This window comes from Bos javanicus, chromosome 20 (genome assembly GCF_032452875.1).
Source record: "Bos javanicus breed banteng chromosome 20, ARS-OSU_banteng_1.0, whole genome shotgun sequence".
Classification (NCBI taxonomy): domain Eukaryota; kingdom Metazoa; phylum Chordata; class Mammalia; order Artiodactyla; family Bovidae; genus Bos; species Bos javanicus.
This window is the reverse complement of record NC_083887.1, coordinates 30354770-30381162: the sequence shown is the minus strand read 5'-3', so window position 1 is coordinate 30381162 and position 26393 is coordinate 30354770. Positions and strand designations below refer to the sequence as shown.

At 39.0% G+C, this 26393-nt stretch overlaps 1 protein-coding gene across 1 annotated transcript in view; it reads right to left on the bottom strand.

Moving 5' to 3' along the window:
* FGF10 (fibroblast growth factor 10) overlaps positions 1–19826 on the bottom strand; it is a 98213-nt gene extending 78387 nt beyond the window's left edge. The window contains exon 1 of the mRNA XM_061393582.1: positions 18667–19826. Within this exon, the coding sequence (XP_061249566.1) occupies positions 18667–19006 (340 nt within the window). The 5' untranslated portion in view covers positions 19007–19826. The remainder of the gene's footprint in view (positions 1–18666) is intronic.
* Positions 19827–26393: the final 6567 nt, after the last annotated feature.

Here is a 26393-nt window from a genome sequence, read left to right as displayed (position 1 = left end):
ACCCACAATGCAGGAGATCTGGGTTTGATCCCTGGGTTGGGAAGATCCCCTGGAAAGGGAAAGGCTACCCACTCCAGTATTCTGGCCTGCAGAATTCCTTGGACTGTATAATCATGGGGTCCAAAGAGCTGGACAAAACTGAGTGACTAAATATCATTTCATAGCTTCTATTATTGTGACAGAAATTAATTTTCTGGAAGAAGAAATGCCAGTTTTAGCATCATAGGTTCCCAGGCCTTAAAATTTCAAGATACAGAAACAATCATGATAATAAATTTAGAGTTATACTATTATGGAAACATTTTGAGATGTGAGAGGCTTACACGTGGGCTGTTATCTGAATTCTATCCACAGTGAAAGAGGATAGATGAGGCAGGGTATAGTTTCAAGGGGAACACAGTTTAGTACATTCAACATATTGAGACATTGAAATATTTCATAAAGTACCACTTGATTACATGTTAATTACAGAGATGGTTGGATGGCATCACTGACTCAATGGACAGGAGTTTGAGTAAACTCCGGGAGTTGGTGATGGACAGGGAGGCCTGGCGTGCTGCAGTCCATGGGGTCGCAAAGAGTCAGACACAACTGAGCTACTGAACTGAACTGATTCATTTATAAAATAGATCTTCTATTATCCTTAACTATAACATGGCAAGGTTCTCATGGGTTTAGCAAGCATCTTCAGGACACTGGCTCTTGGACCAGTGAGGAGGAGGAAAACAAACATTCTTTAATCCAGACTGAATTTATAACCCAATGGAAAAACAGGCCACCATTATAGCCTAGGTCGGCATCAAACATTCAAAGCTCTTCTTTGCCTTTGGTAGTACCCAGCAGTCAAAGTACTAGATGCAAATAAACTATATTTTTAAAACAATGTTTTATAAATATACACTCATTTAAACTTGTCATCAATTTAGATTCAAGTAAAATTTGGCGTTCCATTATAAACCTAATACTTTGCTTGATACTTTTACATAAATTATTTTAATCTTCATTGAATCAGTTGAATCAGGAGAATCTCGGAGACGTATTTCAGTCACACAACTAGTAAGTGGTGGATGAAGTGTTGTACTTTACATCTATTTGAGTCAATGCTTAGTGCTTTCTATTATAAGATACTCTTTTTGTCAAATCACCATTAGTTTGGGCCACATAAATCCGTTAGAGTTTACTATATGATTTTCCCAGGGCTTCTGGAATAAGTTAGCACAAAGTTGGTGACTTAAAACAACAAAAATTATTCTCTCACAGTTCTGGGAGCCAGAAGTCCATTATCAGTTTCACTAGACTGAAATCAAGATGTTAGTGGAATCATATTCCCTCCGAAGGCTCTCCAGACAGAAACGATCGTTACCTGTTCAAGCTTCTTGAGGCATATTTCTTGGCTCATGGCTTTTCCTCTATCTTAAAGACAACAGTATAGTATCTTCAGATATCTCTCTGCTTCCATCATCAAATCACCCTCTACATTCTGTGTGTATGTAATCTCCCTATAAGTCTATCTTATAAAGACATTTGTGATGGTATTTAGGACCTACATGGATAATCTAGGATAATTTCAGTCTCTTCATCTCAAGATTTTTCATCTAATCACATTTTTAAAAATTTATAACATTCACAGGTTTCAGTGATTAGGTCCTGATATTTGTGTTGGTCATTATTCAGAATACTATAATACCTTTTAGACAGCCCAAATTTATATCCATTTCACATGTGAAGTATACTCACTCTACCCCAATACCTCCCCAACTTCCACGTATCACAGCATGAATTTCAGGCCAAAATCTCAGTTAAATATGATGAGCTTAAAAATCCCACATGTCATCACTAATCTAAATTAAGTATCTGTGAGACTCTAGGTATGATCCTGAAACCTAGAACATAAAATATCTATGCCCAAAATCCAATAGTGGGACAGGCATAGCACTAGTTATAGCCATTCTGATTACGAAAAAAGGGAAAGATAAAAATGGAAGGAAGAAAAGGGTCAAGAGTCCCACCTAATTTCAAAATTCAGCAGGGCAAATTCCATTAGGTTTCAAGACTTGAGATTAGTCCTTTCTGGCTTGAAGGGTCTGCTTTTGTACTTGTGATTCTGCCTTCTACGCCCAAGGCTCTGCCCTCACCATGATCCCTCCTTTCTTGAAAGCTAATATGTTTTTGTAGCTGAATGGTTTTATCAGCCTGCTTGTAGAATCTGAGGAGTCTGACAGCTTCCATTCATTTGGTCTTATTTCAGTTTCTTTCAGTCCAAGCAGGCAGTGTTTCTGCTGACATAATATTCTCAAAAACTTTGGGGGTCTCCTGTGTATTTGTCACAGGTATTCATATAAATAAACAAAAGGGTCCTCCCCAGATCTTTGAAATCCTCTATTCCTGGCTTCTGTTATAATGGCTAAGGGAACTCACGTCACATGCACTAGCATAAGGCTGTTCAGTCACACCGTTAGCCTTTTCTTTAGAAACTACTTTTCAAATACTGAATCCTTTAATTTATCATCTTTTGCCATCTGGATAGACTGAGAAGTTCCAAATCAAGTACTGGTTCCATTTCACTTAATAGTTCTTTCTTCACTTTATCGCTGTCCTCTCACATTTTACTGTAAGCCACAAGAAGAAACCAGATGGCACCTTCAACACTTCTGTTAGAAACGTTCTCATTTGTATTTCCAAGTTGACCACTTACTGCTTTCCACACAACTATAAAACACAGCTTCTGTTAAGTATCTGCCACTATATGGCATGAACTGCCTTTCCTCTGGTTCCCAATAACATGCTCCCTATTTCCTCTATCTCTCACCAGAAGCAGTTTTAATATTTATATTTCTACCAACATTCTGTGAAGATACATATATTCTCTAAGATGATACAGGCTTTCTCTACTGTGCTCTTCACTTGCTTTGGAGTCTCACCAAAGGGCTTTTAATATTTATAGTTCTACCAATGCTACATTTAAGGCAATCAAGGCTTTTTCTATCACACGACTCAAAATTCTTCCAGTCCATACTCATTACCCAATTTCAAAGTCTTTTGCACAATTTTAGGTTTTTGTTACAGCAGCACCCCACTCTGCAATATCAAAATTTGTGTTGGTTTCTTGTAGCTGCTGTAACAAGCAGCTGCTGTAAATTTGGCATCTTAATAGAAATTTAATCTTTCATAGTTCTGGAGGCTAAATATTAGTTTCACTGGAGCTAAGTCAAAGTATTAGTGGGGTCAAGCTCCTTCTATGCGCTTTAGAGAAGTCTGTTTTTCTCCTCTTCCAGCTTCTATAGCCACATCCCTTGGCTTTTGGCTCCTTCATCTGTCTTCACAGCCAGAGCACTGTATCTTTAAATCTCTTTTTCTGTGTTTTCATCATCAAAGTGCCTTCTGCTGTCTATGTGTGTCTAATCTCCCTGTCTCTCTTTTATAATAACAAGTGATAGCATTTAGGACCAACTTTGATAATGCAGGATAATTTCCTCGTCTCAAGATCCTTAACTTTATTACATCCGCAAAATTTTATCATATAAATGTAACATTCACATACTCCATGGATTAGGACCTGATATCTTTGGGTGGCTGTTCTTCAGCATACTGTATTTATTATCTCTCCTAAAATAAATATGCTTTTAGCATCTGGTCCTTAATCTAGGAAATGGTCAGACAAAAATATTTTAATAATTGTAGTTAGTTTAATACCCTCATTTCACAGATTAAGTTTCTGAGGCCAAGATAAAGTAAATGATGTGCCTAAGATTGCATAGCAAATGTTTTGACATAACCAAGACTATGAACCATATCCCTTTACTCCCATTCTTTTGCAGTACATTCTTCTTCTCTAAATGAATTACCAAGAATTGCTCATTTCTTGTCACCAAATTACCCCAGAACACAAATACAACTCTGAAGCCATTAATAACTATCCCACAGTCAGCATCAGTTTTAAAAGAGAAAATTTATCATATATATCCACTGAACATAGTCAATAGTAAACTTAGGCAAATTGGAAAAATATGGGAAACAACCTATTTCAAGGATTACACAAACTTGCATTCAGAAGTTTGTATGAATGTACGAACTTAACACTTAGTTAAGTAATGATGCCTCATTTAATGTCTAAGTTCTCAGAATTGCAGAACTTAGAACCCTATGGAATTTAGAAGATAATTTACTTCAACTATGTTTTTCAAGTAGGTAATATGTTAATCACACTTTCCAGGCCAGGTGATGAAACCAAAGAAAGGCTTAAGTATATTGACTCAAGGACATGCAGTTAGAAAAAAATTTGATCTAATAAATATTAACGAGAAGACCCATTATATTCTAGACAGTATATTAAGGGTTTGTATACAAAGGTCAGTGTGAGGCATATAGTGCTCATCCTCAACAAGTTTTCTGTGTATAAGGAAACTAGATGGATAAATTAATCAAGTATGAGATTGTGTTAAAATACTAAATACAGGGTGTGTGGGAGTGCAGGTTTTGTGGAAACAATAGAGTGGTCAGAAAGGTTTCCTAGCGCTGACATCTAACTGGGACCTGAAAGAAAGGGGACTAGGGCAGGAACACCACTCCAATCAGACCTAGAAGTGTGCAAAGGCTTCATGTGAGGAACAAGGCATGTTCTGGAGCTAAAATCAACTCAGTATGTCTATAATGGGGCATGTATTAAGAAATGAGATGGGGCTGGGGGGGTCCATAGGCAACAATCTTGAGGGCCTAAAATGCCATGCGAAGAAATTAAGATATGACTCTGAGAACACTGCGAACAAATGGAAGTATTTGAGAGGGAAATGGCTCGTGTAGATTTGTGCTTTACACAAACCAGAATGGCTAAGACTAGGGTGACTTTGTAATGAAGTACTTTGAGAGTGAACAAGAGTGGTGTTAATAACATGCCAGATAAGAAGCACATACTGAGACTGGTCCAGGCCAATCAGGAGGATAGAAGGTCACTTCCAAGACTGTCCTAAGTTTAAACCCTGACTCACTTCTAACAATATAACTTCGGTCTGGCACCATAACTTTTAGACTCAAGTCTGTCATTTAAAGACAGTAAGGTGGCTCGGTTGGTTAAGAGTCTGCCCGCAATGAGGAAGACCCAGGTTTGATCTCTGGGGTGGGAAGATCCCCTGGAGAAGAAAATGGCAACCCGCTCTAGTATTCTTGCCTGGAGAATTCCATGGACAGAGGAGCCTGGTGGGCTACAGTCCATGGGGTCCCAAAGATTCAGACACGGCTGAGTGACTAACACTAAAAATAAATAAATATTTATTTATCTATTGGACTATGACTTTTATGTTATCTTTGCTTTGTCTTTTGGGTGGCCTAACCTACATTAACGTGAAAGTTGAAGATTTTACAGTTTTTTCCCCCAAATCATAATGATGATATACTTTATTAATAAACAACTAAAGTCCTGTATTTGAAAAAAAAAAGATGAGCTTCCCAGGTGGTTCAGTGGTAAAGAATCCTCCTGCCAATACAGGAGACACAGGTTCGATCCCTGGGTCAGAAGATCCCCTGGAGAAGGAAATGGCAACCCACTCCAGTATTCTTGCCTAGGAAATCCCATGGACAGAGGATCCTGGTGGGCTATTTAATCCATGGGTTCATGAAAGAGTCAGACACAACTCAGCAACTAAACAATAACAAAAAGGATAGTAGGGGGTAACAGTGACCCATTACACAGAATTTTTCTGAGAATCAATTAATGAAAACATTAAAATTCTGTATAAACTATAAAGCGAAGTAAAGTGGTGAAAAGTGAATGTGAAACTGAAGTCACTCAATCATGTCCAACTCTTTTCAACCCTGTGGATTATAGCCTGCTAGGCTCCTCTGTCCATAGAATTCTCCAGGCAAGAATACTGGAGTGGGTTGCCATTTCCTTCTCCAGGGGATCTTCCTGACCCAGGGATAGAACCCAGGTCTCCCTCATTGCAGGCAGATGCTTTACTGTCTGAGCCACCAGGGAAGTAAGGTGGTATGATACAGCTTTTCTGTTTAATTTTTTATTATCCTATGACTTAGAGATCTTTCCAGAAAATGGGATAATTAAAAGCAACACAGTAGTCATAGCATAAAATAGTAATAGGAGCTAACATTTTTGAGCTCTTAAAATATACTGATCCTATGTCGAGTTTACATTTATAGTCTCACATGTAAATTTACAGACTTATCCTTCCAACAATGATGAGGTAGGTGATATGATTATTCTCACTTAACAGTTGCACAGATCAAGTCCCTCCTTGGAGTCCTTTGTCAAGGCCATGGGTGAAGCTTCACAGTTTCAGAACCCAGATTCTGCATCAATAAGTTTGTCTGCAAAGCTCATCATCTTAATACTGGGTGCAGTTGCATATATGCTGTCAGCATCCTACTCCCTTAGACACACTTGTTTACTCTTTTGCAAGAAAAAGAGCTGTAGTCAATTTTATTTTTCTTCCTAATCGCCCAAACCAAGTAACTCTAAGACAATTTAGAATAGCAATGAGAAAAAATACACAGGTAGAGCAAGTAACATTGAGGGTTCAGTAGTTCCCTTTGGACTAAGGATTAAGGACTTCCCTGGTGGCTCAGACGGTAAAGCGTCTGCCTACAATGCAGGAGACCTGGGTTCGAACCCTGGGTCAGGAAGATCCTCTAGAGAAGGAAATGGCAACCCACTCCAGTACTCTCGCCTGGAAAATCCCATGGACGGAGGAGCCTGGTAGACTCGCAAAGAGTCCATGGGGTCGCAAAGAGTCGGACACGACTGTGCGACTTCACCTTACCTTACCTTAGAGCAAGTAAAATTGAGGGTTTAGTAGTTCCCTTTGGGAATCTGCTGTGAAAGTGCAAACATCTCTTCCCAAGGGTGGGTATAAGTCAAGAAGTTCTGCAGGAGAAGCTATTTTAAATTTTTAAGTAGCGATCATTTAGCAAATCAGGAATGCTAAACATGATGCCATTTGGTGTAGATCAGAACTGCTTCTTCCTGTGCTTGAGTGCATGCTAAGTCGCTTCAGTGTCCAACTCTTTGCGAACCCATGGACTGCAGCCCACCTGGCTCTTCTGTCCATGGGATTCTCCAGGCAAGATTACTGGAGTGGGTTGCCATGCCCTCCTCCAGGGACTTTTTCCTGTACCTAGTACAAAAGTAGTTCAGAGCTTTCTTTTTTTTTGGCAGATTAACTTACTGTTTTAATATTTTTAGGTTGTGTCAATTGTACTATAATTCATACTCTTTTCAAATATCTCTGCTTTCTCTGTTTTTTTCTTTACCTCAAAAAATAAAACAAATATAAAATAGAGAAGGCCAATTTTAAATGCAAACTATGTAAATGTAATATTTTAGCAGAAAACCTAGTCCTCAAATCTAAGGATATTTACATATTTTCCTCTCCCATGATGGTACATTCTGGCATATTTTGTTTGTATATCATAAGATACCCACTGATTTGCAAATTCTGCTCTACCCCATTGACCTGCCTGTTATTTTCTAAAAGTCTCATGTCAGGTTCTGTGACCACATGGTTCCGGGCCTCTTTTAGGATATTTCTTACTCCGGTTTTCTTATCTATCTGGAGTTCCTTTTCCTCAGTGTGACACTCCCCTTGTCATTCATCCCTGCCGAGTCACAGGCTACTGTTTACTTAAGTTCCACCCTGCTTCTTTGGAATTTAGTGTAAGCTGCCTTGCGTTACCTTCCAACTGTCTGGGAAGATCTCCTGTTTCCCCCTCTAGATTGTAAACCCTTTGAGGGTATAGGTCAAAAAGGTCACAGGCATGGGATAAGAGATAGAAGCTTAACTACAGAATTTCCTGAGAGCTGAGCATCTCGGATTATCCTGATTCAAAACCACATCATAATTTAAATATATAATTTAAAATATAAGATTTATTGTGAAATATTTAAGAACTGAGTCACTTACTTTTCCATTTAATACAGTCATCTGTCTTCTTCTAATCTTTATGGTTACCTGTTTTGTCCCTACTTTCTTTGCTGTTGATTTCCTTCTGTTTGTTCTCTTTTATTGCTGTATCCTTGAACACAATTGTTACCTTCTTTACTCTTTATTTTTAGCTCTTCACTCTCTTCTCAAGTTATCTTCAATTTTATTTTTAAATGTTATTTATTTATTTTATTTTTGTCTGCACTGGGTCTTATTTCTCAAGTTGCAGAGAGTAGGCTCAGTAGTTGCGGCTCACAGGCTCTAGAACTTGGACTCACAGACTTAGTAGCGCTGGGGCATGTGGAATCTCCCTGGGCCAGGGACAGAACCCATGTTCTTGCACTGGCAGGTGGATTCTTAATCACTCAACCGCTAGAGTCCTCTTCAATTTTCAAATGTCTGCTGGTCTCTCAAAGTGCCTAGTCTCTTAATGAACCAGACTTCTAGGCTTTTCCCCAACCTTCAGAACATTATGGATACTGCAATTCCAAATCTTACATTACTTCAGATGTTCTAACATTGCTGCCTTTAAAAAATTCCAAGTGCATCCCTCATTCCTTCTTCTTTCTTCTATTCTATTATTTATCTCTCATTTCATCAAATAATCTGCTTGCTGCTTTCCTGATACTTACCCTTGCAATAAGAGGATGCATCATACTTTTTCTTTGTATAGTACTCATTTGATGAGGGCGCCATTAAGCTCTTACGAATACCAGCTTCTCCAATCTTCTCACTAAACCCTGGGCTCAGTGTGCATTTTCTGTACTTCTTAGAGGAGGCACCAAACTCTCTCCATGCTTTACCCATCTTCCTACCTCTCACCTTCAACAGGCTTTGGCTTCTCTAGCCTGAAACAGTTACCAACTGTTTTCTGTTAGGGTAGCATGCTTTCCATACAATTACCCCAATTATTCATCATATGTCTGGTTTTTTTTTTTTTTTTTTGATACTGTCTGTAAAGTGAAGCTCTGCAAGAGCAAAACTATCTTTGTTCAGCATGTATTTAAGTGTCCGATAGTATCTGACACAATGCAGGCACTTAAGACATTTCTGTTGAATGAATGAGTCATCTCATTTCATCTTTACCATGGAGAAAAGAGGTAGGTATTGTTACTACCCTTGTTCTACTGATAACAACTTGCCCAAGCGATACACTATTGTCCGGCAGTTTGGAGCCTCAAATGCACCCACTTCTGTGTCTACACAGCTTACTTTTGATCCAGGCCCATAGCTGTAATCATTTTTAATCAAAGCCCACACTTTTAACCCCTCTGTCCTTTTGCCTCTTTAACAGGAACTCAGATTTAGCCTTCCTTACTCTGATACCATGGCTGCGATTACTTCTGTGGGATTCCTTTTAGATCGCAGGTTCTCATTTCAGTTCATTTAACATCCAGTCGAATGCCGGGGATTGGGTTACATTTCCCTCACACCTTTCTTGTCATGTCAGCCCTTTTGCAGTGCTACTCATTAGCTTGATCTCCTTCCTGAGAGTTCAAAACCCTTGTCTTCATCACTCCAGCAAACCATCTCCTCTTCCTTTCACAGTCTGTGTCTAAATGCTCTATGGACTCTCTGCTCTTCCTCTGGCTTCTAACATTCTAATTATGTTCTTTGCCATCCCTCTTGATTCAGCTTTAAAGCATTTATGTAGTTTCATTTGCCAACTTCTTATGTAATTTCATTCGTCAACTTCTTAATCTTAGGGATGAATATCCCTAGCACTTTTTCTTTTCATATTTCATATTTGAGGAATCACATCCTTCTACAGAGATGTTCCAAAAAGTGCCCTAGAAATCTGGTAATTTGGCATGCTGCAGTTGATGGGGACCCAAAGAGCTGGACACGACTTAGCGACTGAACAACAACCTTGTTAATTACTGTTATTAATCACACTGTAAATAAAACAGTCCATTCTGAAGGAGATCAGCCCTGGGATTTCTTTGGAGGGAATGATGCTAAAGCTGAAACTCCAGTACTTTGGCCACCTCATGCGAAGAGTTGACTCATTGGAAAAGACTCTGATGCTGGGAGGGATTGGGGGCAGGAGGAGAAGGGGATGACAGAGGATGAGATGGCTGGATGGCATCACTGACTCAATGGACGTGAGTCTGAGTGAACTCTGGGAGTTGGTGATGGACAGGGAGGCCTGGCATGCTGCGATTCATGGGGTCACAGAGAGTTGGACACGACTGAGCGACTGAACTGAACTGAACTGAAATATACTTCACTTCAAAACATAAATAGTATATAAATTAGTGTCATGTTTCTTCATGTTGCAGAATATTAATTTGTCTTTTAATAATTCTATCAGTAAATCAAAGCTATTTAGGCTTTGGGAATCCATCTATCAATATCTGCCTATCTATATGATTTGAAACTAATTGTAAAAAGAAGCTTGGCTTTTAATTATTATTATAGTAACAAATCAATCTAACATATGTAAACAGTCAGATTCTGCATATAATAAAAATAAATCTAATTCAGAAATCAGTGCCAAAAGTTCTTTCTTGAGAGAAGTATGTGAATACACATATGCTATGAATTTAAATTTTAGCTCCTTTCAGTTTCTCAGTATCTTTCTAATAAAGCTATGTGCATTTTTATATTTGGTCAACCTGAAATACAAATGCATATACATTTTACATTTTTCTTCTTTGATAACCAGTATTAAAATGAGAACATGGGTTTCATTTTAGAGAGCTACAATTGGCAGGGTTATACAGAGGAGCTTATAATTTAAGTAAAATTCTGGAATTTGGAAATATTAAAGACATCCCCAAGGGGCTTTCCAGATGATGCTAATGATAACGAACTGATTTGTCAATGCAGGAGGTGTAAGAGATGCAGGTTCAATCCCTGGGTCGCAAAGATCTCCTGGAGGGAGAGCATGGCAACCCATTACAGTATTCTTGCCTGGAGAATCTGTAGAAAAGAGGAGTCTGGCAGGCTACGGTTAATAGGGTCACAGAGTCAGACACTATTGAAGCGATTTAGCACACATGCATACGCACAAAGACCTCCAAAATAGCATTCAACTTTTTGAAGTAAATGATGATTAAAATATAAGTAATATTTGATTTCCTAAATCATCTTTACTCTCACTTATAGGAGTCCAGACAAAAGGAAAAAGTTCACAAAATTGACAAAGTATTTAGTAAATGTTGTTGCTGCTGCTGCTGCTGCTAAGTCGCTTCAGTCGTGTCTGACTCTGTGCGACCCCGTAGATGGCAGCCCACCAGGTTCCCCCGTCCCTGGGATTCTCCAGGCAAGAACACTGGAGTGGGTTGCCTGCATATACTAAAACAATTTTTAGAAGACAGGTAAAATGAACATGTAGGGAGAGTTACTGGAACAGAATATTTAACCTGAAGGGAAAATGCAGATTGATGACTTAGTAACCAGACAATTACCATCCATTCTCAGAAGTGGTTTGCTCACTTCACTAATGGCAAAGCTATAAGAAACTGGCCTGAGTGCTGGGATAATGGAGAATTTACTGGAGATTCAGTGAGGAGAGGCACCTGCTAGAGTATGTGGAATCTGCATTGCTGAAGACTTTTATGCATAGAATAGAAACTACATGTTTTGGATACTATACATCCCAAAATGACTAGGCTACTGGCTCTAAACATAACCAAGATGCTAAGGAATGACGATGGATGACTTTCCCTTGCTTCAGTGAAATATAACAGGTTTAGAAACCAGGGAAAGGGGGAAAAAAAAGAAAGCAAAAGAAGGAGGAGAAAATAGTGAAGTAGTAAAAGGGTGATAATGTATCAAGGATTCACAATACTGACATTTCAGATATATAACTGCCTCAATATAGAAACATTAGAAAGCAGTTGATGGGCCTTGAATTGTAGACTCTATGAAAATGTCAAGTTATCCTCAAATAAGGGCAGTTGCCTGAAAAAAAAGTTAAGGATGAACTAACATACATTTATTAACATATTAATATATGTTGATTAGAAAACATGTTAACATAAGGTTATTGAAAGAAAATAATAATGAATATAGAAAAATACCTGTTAAAAAATTCTTAAGTTTGCCATTACAATTATTTAATTAGAATTTCTTTTTAAAGTTCTTAAATTTTGCTATTTAGAATTAAGTTCCAGTTAGCCCACACTATTCACAATTAAGATGTAGCGAAATTATTAGGTTATATTTAGTTGACAGTTACTTGAAGTTGGGGATATACTGACTTAATCAATACTTTACCTCATCTATTATGGTTAGTTAAATAATTCATTAATATCTTAATGTCATCCTTCATTGTAGGAAGCATGCTAAACATTTGAAAATTCCTCATTAATGATAACACACATAGTGACAGATTAGATATAGGTAAAGGTAGACAGGTCTAGGTTGAAGAATTATTAGGTGAATTATAAAATGAGGCAATGCTTTACTGCCAGCACCATGAATCTATCAAATGGTAATTGGATGCACGTGTTGGCAGCAGTAAAAAGTCACTGTCCAGTTGTCCACCTTACATGGGAATCTACTCTGAGTGTCGTCTTTGATTTATTGTTCCAATTAGAACTTAGCGTTCAAAGAAAAGAACACCACTGACCTGATTTAAAAGGAAGGGGACCTTTAAAGCCATTATTTTGTGGGTGACTTGGCTCCCTTTTAGATATCCTGGAACATTCTATTTGTGCAAAATCTGACTAAATCAATACTTGGTTTTAAACTAATTCTGTAAAACATCGACACTTTTTGTTTATTAATTGGGTATCAGAGTGTCACTGGTGGCTTCCCAAGATGCTGATATATTCTTACACTGATTTTAAAGGCACATTTCTAGGTTACCATTTGTTATAACTGACTGACTAGCACAGGTAGAAGTAATAAGCACTGACAAAAAAAATAGTGCGGATTAAGAAAAGCAAGTGCTTTTGGTATGCAAAACCAAGCAACAAATACCATTTTTAAAATGGCAAATGTAAATGATCTTAATACTTTGCAATATACATGAAAAATTAAGATACTTCTGCATAAAACAACTTAAGACAAAATGAGGTTCATTACTTTTCTAGATTGTAATAAAACTGTGTTAAAATTACAGTAACATAAATTGTATGCTCAATTTTACTGGAAAATTAAAAGAGAACTTTAATTTCTGTGAGGGAAATGCTAATATTTTACTTACATTAAGCAAACATCAAGTATTAATCCTGACAAATGTTGGAACAGTAATACTAAAAATGTCATCTGAATTACTCTTCATTGCAAAGTTCACAGAATTAATGTTAAGATAGATTAAAATCACTTTGAACTAATACACATGTATGACTCTTCCTTCTGAAGCATAATAAAGAAATATCATTTGTACTCAATTTTGGATAAGCATACAGACATTTAAGGCTTAGGAGAGATGGAGATATTCATACACAGCTCATAAACGTGAGGAATATTCGCTCCATTTCAAATGAGCCGTCAACTTTTTTCCAACATTTTGGCTTGCGGAAAGTCAGACATTTGAATAATAAATGGGGTTTGCCTCGGAACATTAAGGTAATTGTATAGGAATTTAAAATGCCCATTCAGGTTCTACCATAAATTTATTAAAAAATGAAGAAATTACCTGGATTGAGGCTTTTCTCTCTAAATTGAGTAGTAAAAAATGTAGAAGAAAAATGCATGCAGTGGGGTTTCCTTCATTGTATAAAACACAATTCTTCTTTTAAGTTCTGTGCTTAAACAATACATTGAAAAGATTTATTTTTAAAGAATGATACATACTTTTTGGTACTAGATTACTAAACTACCCAAAAACCTAGAGATTGAGGTCTCTAAATTCTCATACTCCATGATTAGCATGTGATTTCTGCCAACTGTTCTCTTGAGTTTCTTCTAGTAGATGGTTATAAATCAGGTTTATAAAGGGGAAACTCTCTGTAATTGTGCATTTTTAATGGGCTTATGATAAATCCATCAAAGTGGAGGGTCCATATGGTAGGAATGCAGTAAAGGTAACAGGACAGTGTCATGTAAACATTAAATAGTGCCTTCCACCTTCATAAATCCTCAATCCTCATGATTAAATGCCGCCAGTTGTAAATTACGCAACCAAATTCTAGAAAAAAACTACAACTTAAACAAGTTATCAGTGGAAATCATAAACTGTGTACATTTTCTTCCCAGAAAACTGCTACATATTTATTAGGAGATAATAGTCAAGTCCTTATTTTCCTCAAAAATGATATCCTTAGCTTATTTAACTTCTTCCTAAAATAAGCAAGAACACTGGAGTGGGTTGCCATGCCCTTCTCCAGGGGATCTTTCCAAGCCAGAGATCGAACCCAGGTCTCCCGCATTGCAGGCGGATTCTTAACTGTTTGAGCCACCAGGGAAGCCTACAAAATAAGCTCTAATCCTGATTAAAAAGTCATAACATAAACCTTGATTGAGTACAGGGCAATAATCTATCATTCCTATACAATTAAGTACCTTTTGATTTGCAGAGTCATTTTAAAACTTTAGGTCTCTAAGATTTGCTCCTTTTAGAGTCATACATCAGAAGTTTCTTCAACAGCCCAATTTCACACTTGTATTTACAATCAAATTGTTTTATTACATGTGGAAACCATGAAACATTTGGTCCTCAGCTGTATTTAATGATATTCATGGATTTTTCTTAGTCAAGTATTTCTAATGCCTTCTGTGAGATGGATGTATGTGTATACTGTGTGCCCTAAGCAATTATATTCTCAAACACAATATCAAAAGCGGTATTTCACACAGAGAGTGCACTAACATTGTCTGATACCATGTTGCCACCTGCAATGATAACTTTAACATAATTCATTCTGCTCCACTGTCATTTACTTCTCTTTCCATTTCCTTCTGATGAAAAACTGGTGTACACAGTAAGAAGCAATGAAGGATTTGGATAATTTGTTTTTTAGAGTTTCCTATGGCGTCTACTTCTGAAATATTGACATCAAAGTTGCCAGTAGTAGAGAGGTAGAAGGAATGTCATGATGAAACCAAATCAACTTTGGCTTGAATCTGGCTCTGTCAATTTCCAGTTGAATGGCCTTGGGCAATTTACTTTTCTTGAGGGTTAGTTTTCATATTTGAAAGATGTGGATTTATCTAAATCATAGAATGATTATGAGTGTCAAATGATGTATATATTTAAGAAACAGGGCACAGTCTGCATACTCAGTGCACACTGATTTCTCTAATATTTCCCATACTCCTTTCCTGAAAATACTAATTAGCGGTATGGCTTTCCATTTTGAAAATATCTATCTTCGACTGTCTCAAGTTTAGGGATGCATTTTCTTTTCACTAGAATCCCCTTGTCTATAAGTGACAATCATGGGAGTAGCCCACAGCTGTTTTACTGACATCCAGAAATAAGACCGCCAGTCCCAGTTGCAAGGGCACTTAACAGCTGTATCCAGCCTTTCTAGTAGGCCAGAACTGGAGCTGAGTGGTAATGTTTCAAGGGCAAAGCTCTAGATGTAAAGAATGATAAAACAAACCTAAATGAGCCTGAGCATATCTAGTGACAGATACACCACAGCTATTCTAAATTATTCAGGCTTTCTCAGACTTCTAGCAGGAGAAACATAATTCATCACTGCTCCCTTTATTCTACTCTCACATAATGGCAAAGGAGCAAACAAAAATTACCCCACCACTAAAAAATTATAATAGTCACTTGAAATGGAGAAGAGTTTCTCTAGCATACGTAATATTTTTAGAACCATCCAATTTCTGGGAGCCAACTTTGGAAGTAGAAGCTAAAAATGATTTTGCAGTGCTAATGGGTGATTTCCTTACTTCTCTTTTGTTAGCATTTTGCTGGCAGAAAGCCAGTGAAACAGTCATTTAATTACTCAGGACATCACAAACATGTAGCCTCTGAGATAAGCTGTTACTGTATTTTAGCAGCAATAATACTAGGGTCAAAAGTAACAAAGAAAATTAAGCTTCAAATAATAATAAGCTTCAAATAAGCAAACCTTAAAAGAACAGCTTTGTACATTGAGAATAATTAATAACTTGTTTAGGAAAATGTTACTGAAATGCGGTTTTGGACAAGGAACATCAGAGGTTAGATACCCTAATATTTAACAGGCTACCATTTGGTGGGCTGGCTGGCTGAATACCCTGTAGGCATGGCAAAGTTTGTTCTCATGTAATTATGCAACATTTAGACAATATCTTAATGATACCATGTAGTTCAGCTGAATCAGTCCAGCTGGAAATTGTAGCAGCATTCTGATTACCCAGCCACATGTGAAATTAAAGCTTTTTCAACCTTTACTATTCACTTGTTATGTCTTGATACAGATGTTTTTGGAAAGCCTAAATTATTTATGGCTTGCTATTAACAGAGCAGGCTCCACCTCCTTTCATTTCAACCATTGATTAGGATTGCATTACTATATAAGATATTAGAATTTTAACAAGGACTATCAGTTATAATTTGTCATATGGAAGACGTATTAGTGTACTTTAGACAGGGTGAAAAATTTCCACTTGTTTTTATGTGATAAAAATCATATACTTTTCTCTTTGCAGATAATTCTTACTGTAAAAATATATTTTAATGTGTACCCTGGAAACCATCTTACTAAACGGTTAATTACACAGTGTACATTATTTGAGAAAATAGTAATTTAAGACACATAAATAAACTACTATAATTGGTCTTTACATGACATTATAAATACACTTAAAATACAGCAATAACATTGTCATTTGTAAAAAAAATTTGCTCAAGGATAACACTTTGAAATTATATTATATTTCTTTTGAGTTATTTCCATGAAGTAAAAATATAAAGAAAAATTTCAGTCCCTGTCCCAGCTCACTTGTCAGTAAGTGTTGGACCACTTCTTCCCCATCATACTACCTGGATGGTACCATAACTATTTTGTTTTAGAAGTGAATAAAAATATTAAAAATTTAAATCAATAACCTAACAACTACATATCATATCTAATAAATTCATATACAAAATTATAGCAAAAACAGTCATCATAACTGACTTTATTTCAGTTATTTCTAATTAATAAGAGCAGGAAAAATATAGATAGGTAGAGGAATACAGGTTCATCTCTGGTGATAAACATAAGATGGAATACTTTAAAACACCTATACAAATATTTTTATTACTTGTAAACATATTGCTAATTTTAGTACATGGAAGTAGCAGCTGAGGAGGAACACAAGTTAGTTTTGAATGTGAGTCCCCAAATAAGAAAAATAAATCTTAATTCTTATAAATCTTTATTTTAAAAAGATAATGCTAAGTTCTGGTTAACTGTCTTTCCCATTAATACCAGATACTTTCTGGGCTAAGGAATCTGAAATCTATGACTCTCTTTTTAAGTTAGCTAGCAAATATTAATATATGCTTGGAATTCCCAAACAATTGACACAAAAAAGTCCCTTGAAAAGGTGACTTGGAAGCACCATGGAGATAATGCTAAATGGTCATTAAAGATGTTTAAAGTCATTGTCTACTGTCTTCAGTGTGCCATTACACAGCCTCCCGATCCTTTCAAATTGCAATCAATAGAGGATGAATAAGTCTCACCACTTGAAAGTAAGCAGGAAAGGAAGCCAACAGTGTAATCTGGCTTTGCTGGACTGATTCAAGAAGAGACACAATGTCCAGCCCTCCTCTTCTAGTTCTCTCTCCCCCTACCCAGCCCACATCCCTGCAAGAAAGAAAGAGGAGAAACAGCTAAGGAAGGAAAGAAAGAGGGAAGGAGAAAGGAAAAAGGCAAGAAATCAAAGGATGGGGGCATACTTCGTACTGAGGAGGAAACCTCATCCTGTGGGATAAACTATAACCATGGAAACAGACTTATGACTTTTACTTTGAAAATAAAAGAATGACAATGAAATTTGTGTGAGGTCTGTGTGACTCCAGTCCCAGATGTTTATAGCACTGTAGTACTATGCCTCTGCAATATGAGAGGTTTCAGAAGAAACGAGTACAACAGGACACCACAAAGCAGCGCATATGCTATTGACAATGCAGACATGAGCATCATGTTACCAAGAGAGAAGGCAGGCAGAAGACAAATAGCAGCGGTGGTGCCTGAAAAGCTAACTTCATGGACTGCAATCACTCAAACCAACAAGAGGGACCAACGACAACAACAAAAAATCAAAACCAGAAAAATGTTTTCCTCCTATCTACAGTGGTGGTGGGGTAAAGAGACGGGGGTGGGGAGACAGTGAATTTGACTTTTCTCTCTTAAAGTTCCCATAAAGTCCCTACAATTGACAGCGGATAATTATTTTCAGCTTGAGGAAACTGTCCTGAAACTCTTAATAAGATTGCCAGCGAAAAGAACAAAATGTGTTTACTTGAGCCATTTCCAGAAGGGAGGGAAAGGAGACCTTGGGGTGAGGTGGGGAAGGACGATGGAGACAGAGAGGGGCATCTATGCACTGAGGGAACTCTTGGGCGCCCTGCGTGGTCCCGCGAGGGGCAAGCCAAGGAGACAGGGCAGATGGGGTGGCAAACGGAGTGGGGGGTGTTGAGGGAGCGCGCCGCGGGGAGGGGGTGCGGCAGCACAATGTATACACGGGGCGGGCGGGGGGGTGATTTAGTGTGAAAGTATTCCACTTAATCATTTTACAGGAGTTGGGGACGTAAATATTTAGCTGGCCACATCTGGAACAGATTTTACCCCCCTTGTGGGGTGGGGGTGGATAACTGGAAGGAGGGGAACGCGCATTTGTTACTTACTGTACGGGCAGTTCTCCTTCTTGGTACCGCTGACCTTCCCGTTCTCAATCTTGAGAAAGTACTTGGTGAAAGAGAATAGCTTTCTCCAGCGGACATCTCCTTGGAGGTGATTGTAGCTCCGCACATGCCTCCCCGCACTGGAAGGCAAGGAGACGGACGAGGAGGACGAGGACGAGGAGGAAGAAGAGGAGTTGGTGGCCCCTGGTGACACCATGTCCTGATCGAGGGCTTGGCAGGTGACAGGGACGGAAGACACCAAGAACAGCAACAAGAAGCAGCAGCAGCAGCCGGACAGGTGGGGAAAGGCTGAGGCACAATGTGTCAGAATCCATTTCCACATTGTACTGAAACTCTCGGCACTGGAAATTGTCTCATCAGAAGGAACATACTGGAAGGGTAAGACCTGGTGCGAGGCAAGGAGACAGCTGGAGGTGGCGGCCACTGGTTAGCTCCCTCTGGGCTCGGATCTGGCCAGAAGTGAAAGCACCAACATCCATAACTCCGCGGAAGGGCCGGCTGCCTCTCCTCGCTCCTTTCTCGGATCCGCTGCCGCGCGCGCCCCTGGGTCTCCTGGTGAATGTGGACGTGGGTGGCCGCAGTAGCAGGAGCTGGTGGTGGCGGTGGTGGTGTGGGTCACCCTCGCTCCCCCTCGCTCCTCACTCCCCCAGGAGTTTACTTTGTTCTCTTCTTCACTCCTTTCTTCACCATGTTAAATTCAGGGGGAAAAAAAAAAAAGTCTGAAAAACAGATGACAGCACGGTGAACAAAACCCAAAAGGGTTGGGGTGGGAGGCTGGGGGAGCTATCTGCGCCCCGGTGCGGTTGGCAGCGTCTAGTCCCTCTCCGCACCAGCCCTCGTTCTCTAGCCAGCTCTGAAAGTGCTTCTCTCGGAGTTGTCAGAACCGGAGGCGGCTGCCCGGGTAGCCGTTGTTTTCTTCCCCCTGTTGCTTTCTCTTTTTGGTAGTGCCTGTTGATTTGAAGCCTCCAGAAAGTCACTTCTTGTTTGGGGTGGCGGGGGGGATGGCGGTTGGTGTTTTGTTTGGCCCTCTTTCCCTCCCCCCCGCACCCCCCTTCCTTTGGAAAGCCCGCTTGTAAACAGGTTGAAGCCTGGAGTCTAAATGTCAGTGATTCTAAGCCAGAGGTGGGCTCTGCCTCCGCTGGTCAAACCTCATTTGCAGGGGTGGAGAAGCGGAGGTGGGGGGGTGGCGGGGGGGTAGGAGGGAGGGGGTCAAACGGCGGTGGGACATCTGAAACCCTCGGCTGCTGGGAACGCCAAGAAGAGGGAGGGGGAAGGGGCTGGGAGAGCGGGGGAGAGCAGGGGAGCCGGGAGAAGGGAGCGTGATGCCTTTGCCCGGAGCTCGGGGGCTGCGGGACCCTGCCCGGCCCCCGGGGCCGCTGCAGCCTGCAGCCTCCGCCAGCGCCTCCAGCTCGGGCTAATTGCAGCGAAAGCGTCCCTGTGCTCGGCGCGCGGGAGACCGGTGCGAGCTGTATCCTCGCGCTTTCCGAATGTTGCTGCCTTCCAGTCTGAACCAGTCCCCTCTGGGGAGCCCCTTTCTCACTTGTTTTCCAGCGTACGATTTTTTTTTTTTTTTTTTCTTTTGGCAGTGAAGTACTTGAGAGCCACCTGGAGCCTGGTGCTTGGCTGACTTTTTTTTTTTCCCCTCGCTCCCAGGAGGGGAGGGTTGAGGGAGAAAGCAGAAGATGCTGAGGATAAACCTTTTAAAGCAGCAGATTATAAACTGGTGGGACAAGCAGAGAAAAGGAAGACATAATTAGCTTCCTTTCCTCCTCTTCTGCCAGCTTCCAAGGAGGTCTCTTGCTTTAATGAAACTCTGATTTCTCGCTTCCGTTGCTGAAGTAAAAAGTTCACACTTTGGCCCTCTCTGCCTTTTAAGCTCAGGGAGATTTATCACCACCCTTAAAAGTCTCCCCTCTCAGCGCAAATGAAATCAGGAACCGAAATGACCGATTTCTAATTGCTCACAAGGGTCATTTACAGAATAACGCGTGCACTTCAAAGCGAATTCGCCTTTATTGAGATTGCGAAGATTTAACCTTACGATTTGGCAGAATATTCTGTTTTGGTAGGCAATTTCCTTTGCACTTTGCCATGAAGGGGTTTTTTTTTTTTTTTTTTTTTTTCCTGGCTTCAATTTTAATGTTTAAAAGGCTCTATTTTACAATATAACTGCACCGCCAGTCACCCTTTTTTTTTTTCACACTCACCACCGCAACTCCTTCATCGCTGACAGACTTGCTCATGTCTCAGGTACAGACGGAATCAAGTCCCAGACTAGGAAGCCTTTGCCAAGGATTAAGAGGCACAAAGAAGGAGATACTGTGATAATCCTTTCAAATCTGAGTGAGAATTCCTGGAGATTCTCTTCAAGAACGACTCTAAACTAGGGAAAGCTTGACTGGGAGGAGCCACTGAAGATAAATCATATAAAGTATTTATGTGAGGCAGTTGGACACATGAAATTGCCAATATTTTATGGTTTTTGACCTTCAAAAGTGGCAATTTCATATGGTTCAACCTAATTTTTAGGCAGTTATTTTAAGAGGGAGAATCACTTCAAGATGAACTTGGGAGTTTGACTTCTGTAACTATAATTTGGAGAGGATTAATCAGGCGAGCTTGTGTATATACTACAAACCACAGCCCCTACAACGTGTATTTGGTCTCAGTCTACATTGAACAGGAGAAAATGCAAAGAAAAAAAAATCTAGCTTTGGAAATGGGATTTAGGAATATTGCAAATCATTGTTTGGTGACTGATAAATGACTTTACACACATGCTCTTCTATTTTCCTGTGCATTCAGGGTCTTTGAAACAGAACATTTTAATACTAGAATCAGGATTTTAATTGCATTATTAAAAAAAACACTACAATGCTTATTTAGAAGACTTTAACAATGTGGTAGACACAGTAGATTTTCATATTTAATATAATTAGCTCTGATTTCTGTAGCTCTTAATTAGGGAGTTAAGCAAATAAAGAGCCTGTGTCAAACAAGTCTGTTTCTTTCATTAAAGCCTGGATATTTAAAAAATAAGCTCATGGTACTAATTTCAATTTTCTAGTTCACAGTTTTATACCTGAGCTGAAAAAAATGCCTGAAAAAAAAAAGCCTAGTGTTGCTAAGGAACTAGAGTTTCAGTCCAATTGTTCACCAGAATCCAAATGTTTGAATGCACAACTAATTAAAACTACACTTTTTTAAAAGTCATGTTTGATGAAACCATACAATAAAGATCCTGCCATGAAAAGTTACAAAACACAGGAAGTTATTATTTTGAGGTTTCTCTACACTGGACATCAACAATATTGGTGCCAGCTTAAGAGCCTTTAATTTTTTTTTTAAAACTGACAATAGACATCTTCCCCCTCCTCCCACCTCCAATCTCAAAATAGTCTCTATCTCTCTCTCTCTCTGTCTCTTTCACACAGGCAGCACACATACAGACATCTATCAACTTTCTTATCCAGGAGAAGAAGCTGTTCAAACCTTTAAGCTAGAACTTTGTGTTTTTATTCTGTCTTAAATGGGAAAAACACATCTTGAAAACTCCATATTAAACTCTGGTTGCAGCAGGTGCAGTGTTTAAAAGTTCTAGAAGCCCTTTCACAGCTCTTCTGTACATCGTGATGACAGGAAGGGCATTTAGGAAACAGCCCAAAGGAAAAGCTGACATAGCTTTTTAGATTATATCTCATTCTTCTTTCTCTTTTCTGTACAGCCTTTCTTTTATAGCACAGTCGAATCCCTAAATACTCCACTGCTTTGCATTGTTAGGTCACCTCTTAGGTTAGCTGGAGAAAGCCTGAGAAAAGTTCCACAGGAAAGATGCACTATTTAACGGAATTCAATCTCTCCCAACAGATTTGAATCACTAACATAAATGTATGAATGTAGATTATATCTCTGTAATGAGGCCCGAATCATTCTCAGTTACTTCAAAGGACTGAAATTCTACCTTCCTTTTTTAGCAGCAATAATCAGGTCTTAATGGATTCCTTTATTAATTGTTTCTCTGCAAGGATTGAAAAGGACAGTACAAGCTTCAGAATAGTGGTACCAACTAATTCTAAAAGGCTGTTTTTCTCTTTTTTCCAACCTCTGGAAGGCATGCTTTATTTCTGTGCCCTAAAAATATCCAGTAATGTTAAACTAAATCTTTATTGGGGGAAATAGATGTGTCCTTTTGTTAAACATGATGTCTTGAGAAATTATGGAGGCTTTTAAAAGCAAGACTATGGCAGCAGCCATTGAGGAATCCTAAAATGTGGTTACTTAACCTCAGAGAAGCAGCTTGTGTATTTGCTTCCAGATCCTTCAGTAGCTATTCTGTTGACACAGTTTACATTTTAAGTGTGTATTTCCTGAATTCTTTATGTTGCCTGGCACTATCTGTGGTTCACTTACAAGATGTGTGTTCTATTATGTGTGATGTTATTGGCAATGTCAGTAAGCTGCTTCAAATAATACTAAGGCAGGTCAAAAGTCAGAAAGGCTGTTTTACAGAGTAGACATGTGCAGGCCTCATTTCTAAAGTCTGCCGTGCAGCCCTTATGAGTATGTGCTCCAGCTCATTTTTTCTTTTGGATACAGAAGATGCCAGTTTTAAGGTATTACAGGGCTTGTGATCTCCTAGGTTGCAGCTAGAGATGATGTTAATAGTCATGATATTGGGGACAGATAAAATAGTGATATGTTATTTGTTTTTAACTAGGAGTTTCAGGTGAAAGGAAAAGAGGTCTTGCCTCATGAAAAGTCATATAGTACTGCAGAGCCAGTGGGACTCTTAGCAATGTTTGACTCTGATATTCGTTTTATAGGTGAATGAACATTGATGCCCAAGTCACTTAGTGGTAGAACAGAGTTTGGAACTCAGGTGCTAGGTTACGGGCTGTTGTCCTAATTTTTTTGGTAACACCTGTTTTGTCTATTTTCTCTTTCCTCCTCTCTGTTCTTCTGCTTATCATTGACCACTCATCACTCTAATTTCTGAGATGCCAGCAAGGAAGTGATAAGAAGAACTAAGAGGCTTTACTTATGAAAAGCCAGTATTTCTGTGTTATAATAGATTAGCCAGAGAAAAATAATAAAATAGTTTAGTATTAAATTAAAGAATACCTGTTGTTTAGTCAAATAAATATTGATATATATATATAGCTATATATATATATAAATATAGGCAAAGGGGGCTACTTTATCTAAGTCTGTGAAATGAACACAATTGAGAAGCAATGTAGATATGTATTTCTAGAATATTCAAGGATATTTTAAAATATAAAATCTAAATTTATAAGTTATCTTCCAAAATATTTTGGCATCTTCTAGAAAAGTAGATTTATAATTTGATTTTGCTTTCTGTATTCTAATATTAAATTTCCAGAAAGTAGTATGATATTTTAAAGCATAGGTATTGGCTTAAACAATTTTTTTCAAAGTTTGAAACTAAGGTAGATATTCTATTCCCTAGCTTGAGCTGCCGTCTATGGGGTCGCACAGAGTCGGAAGCGATTGAAGCAATTTAGCAGCAGCAGCAGCTTTCAAATAGACTTATTGATCTCTTATTGAGAAGAAAAAAAATGGCCAAGATGGTAAAAAGGATCTTTAGAAGGAAAAAATATTCTATATAAGGATGTTTAAGTCATATACTAAACCTCCAAAAATTCCTGGAAATTGAACTCTGCAGCTTGGCAGCAAATACAACAACGTATTTCCACCAAGCTGCTGTCTGTCTCCTCCCAGCTGATGGTAAACAGAACCTTCCTTTGACAAAGCTGTGAAGTCTCTGCAAAGTTCTGTTTGTTTTCTGTGTTCTCAGCTGTCCCTTTGTCGAACCATGCCTCTTTCCACTTCTCTAGGTTTCTTAGTCCTGTATCCTAGACCAAAATCTTAACCATTCTGATTGCAGTCATCTATGTTTGTGAATCAATTGGCAGGTCATAGTGTTTTCTTTAAAGTTGCAGTGTTTTGTAACAACAGACATTTATAGTATCTTCATTTCTTCATTCTTTCATGAATTGGTTTTTATTCAACTAATGTTTATTGATACCTATTGTTTGCCGGCTGGATGGCACACATCCTACATGTTGCAGGATTTTGCCAATAAATTAGACAGAGCAGCTTACCTTGTGAAGAGCATGAATGAATGATTGGATGAATGAATGACTTTAGGCACTTTTTTACTGATGGACAAAACAGGGTTATTTTAGGACTCAGACAGCAAATGAAGAGAATGAAAAGAGAAAGAAGAGCCCCTGAAATTGCTTTCTGGTTGTTTTACTCCTTAAAAGAAGAGCCAAAGGAAACCCTAACCTCTATTCTCTGACTTAATGAGAGAGCCAGACTCCATCTTTGGCTGTTTTATGGCCCTGGCACAATCCCTTACAGTGTCTCCTGCTCTCTGGAGGTTTTGGCTGGGTCCTTTCCGCTAGCTAAACCCAACTCAATTTCCTTACCTTCTGTCCTCAAACTCCTGGATGTATATTTTGTGCTTTCTAGTGCATCATTTTAGTTACTTCCCAATAAGAGTTCCCTATTCTATCTGCTACCTTGTGTTCCTCACATTAAAATATGAAAAAAAAAGAGTGAATGTGTGAAAGTGTTAGTCGTGTCTGACTCTTTATGACCCCATGGACTGTAGCCGGCCAGGTCCTCTGCCATGGGATTTTAGGGAATCCCATGGGTATTCAGGCAGGAATACTGAAGTGGGTTACCATTTCCTCTTTCAGGGGATCTTCCCAACTCAGGGATCAAACACGCATCTCCTGTGTTTCCTGTGTTGGCAGGTGGATTCTTTATTATTGAATCACCTGGGAAAGCCCACATATATCTCTGCAACTAGTTATTTTGTTCATATGGATCAGTCAGGGTAAATTTTGTGTCTTAATCAGGACACTGACTACAGTATAAATCTTCTGTAGTAAGTAACCAGTGCAGAACACTATGGGTTTTATATACATGCAAACATCCATGCTGCTGCTGCTGCTGCTAAGTCGCTTCAGTCGTGTCCGACTCCATGCGACCCCATAGATGGCAGCCCACCAGGCTCCCCTGTCCCTGGGATTCTCCAGGCAAGAACACCGGAATGGGCTGCCATTTCCTTCTCCAATGCATGAAGGTGAAAAGTGAAAGTGAAAAGTGAAAGTGAAGTCGCTCAGTAAGTGTCCGACTCTTCATGACCCCAGGGACTGCAGCCCACCAGGCTCCTCTGTCCATGGGATTTCCAGGCAAGAGTACTGGAGTGGGGTGCCATTGCAAACATCCATAGGGGACTGTAATTTAATACAAAGTATGTTGAGAAGCTTTTGCTTGATGTGCTATATTTCTTGAGCTGTACGAAAAGTAATGAGACATGTCATCTGCCTTTAAGAAGTGTAGCATCTAGTATTGAGTTTTGGTTGATTACTGCAGAAGTTTTTTGATTTGGTAAATGATTTTGAAGTTCAAAATTAAAGAGTAGAATGTTTTGGTTACCAAGTGTGCAAAAAATTGTTGTTTTTCAGTCCCTTAGTCGTGTCTGATTCTTTGTGACCCCATGGACTGTAGCACTCCAGGCTTCCCTATCCTTTACTATCTCTTGGAGTTTGCGCAAATTCATGTCCATTGTAGGTGATGCCATCTAACCATCTCTCCCTCATTGTCCCCTTCTCTTCCTGCCTTCAATCTTTCCCAGCACCAGGGTCTTTTCCAATGAGTTGGCTCTTCACATC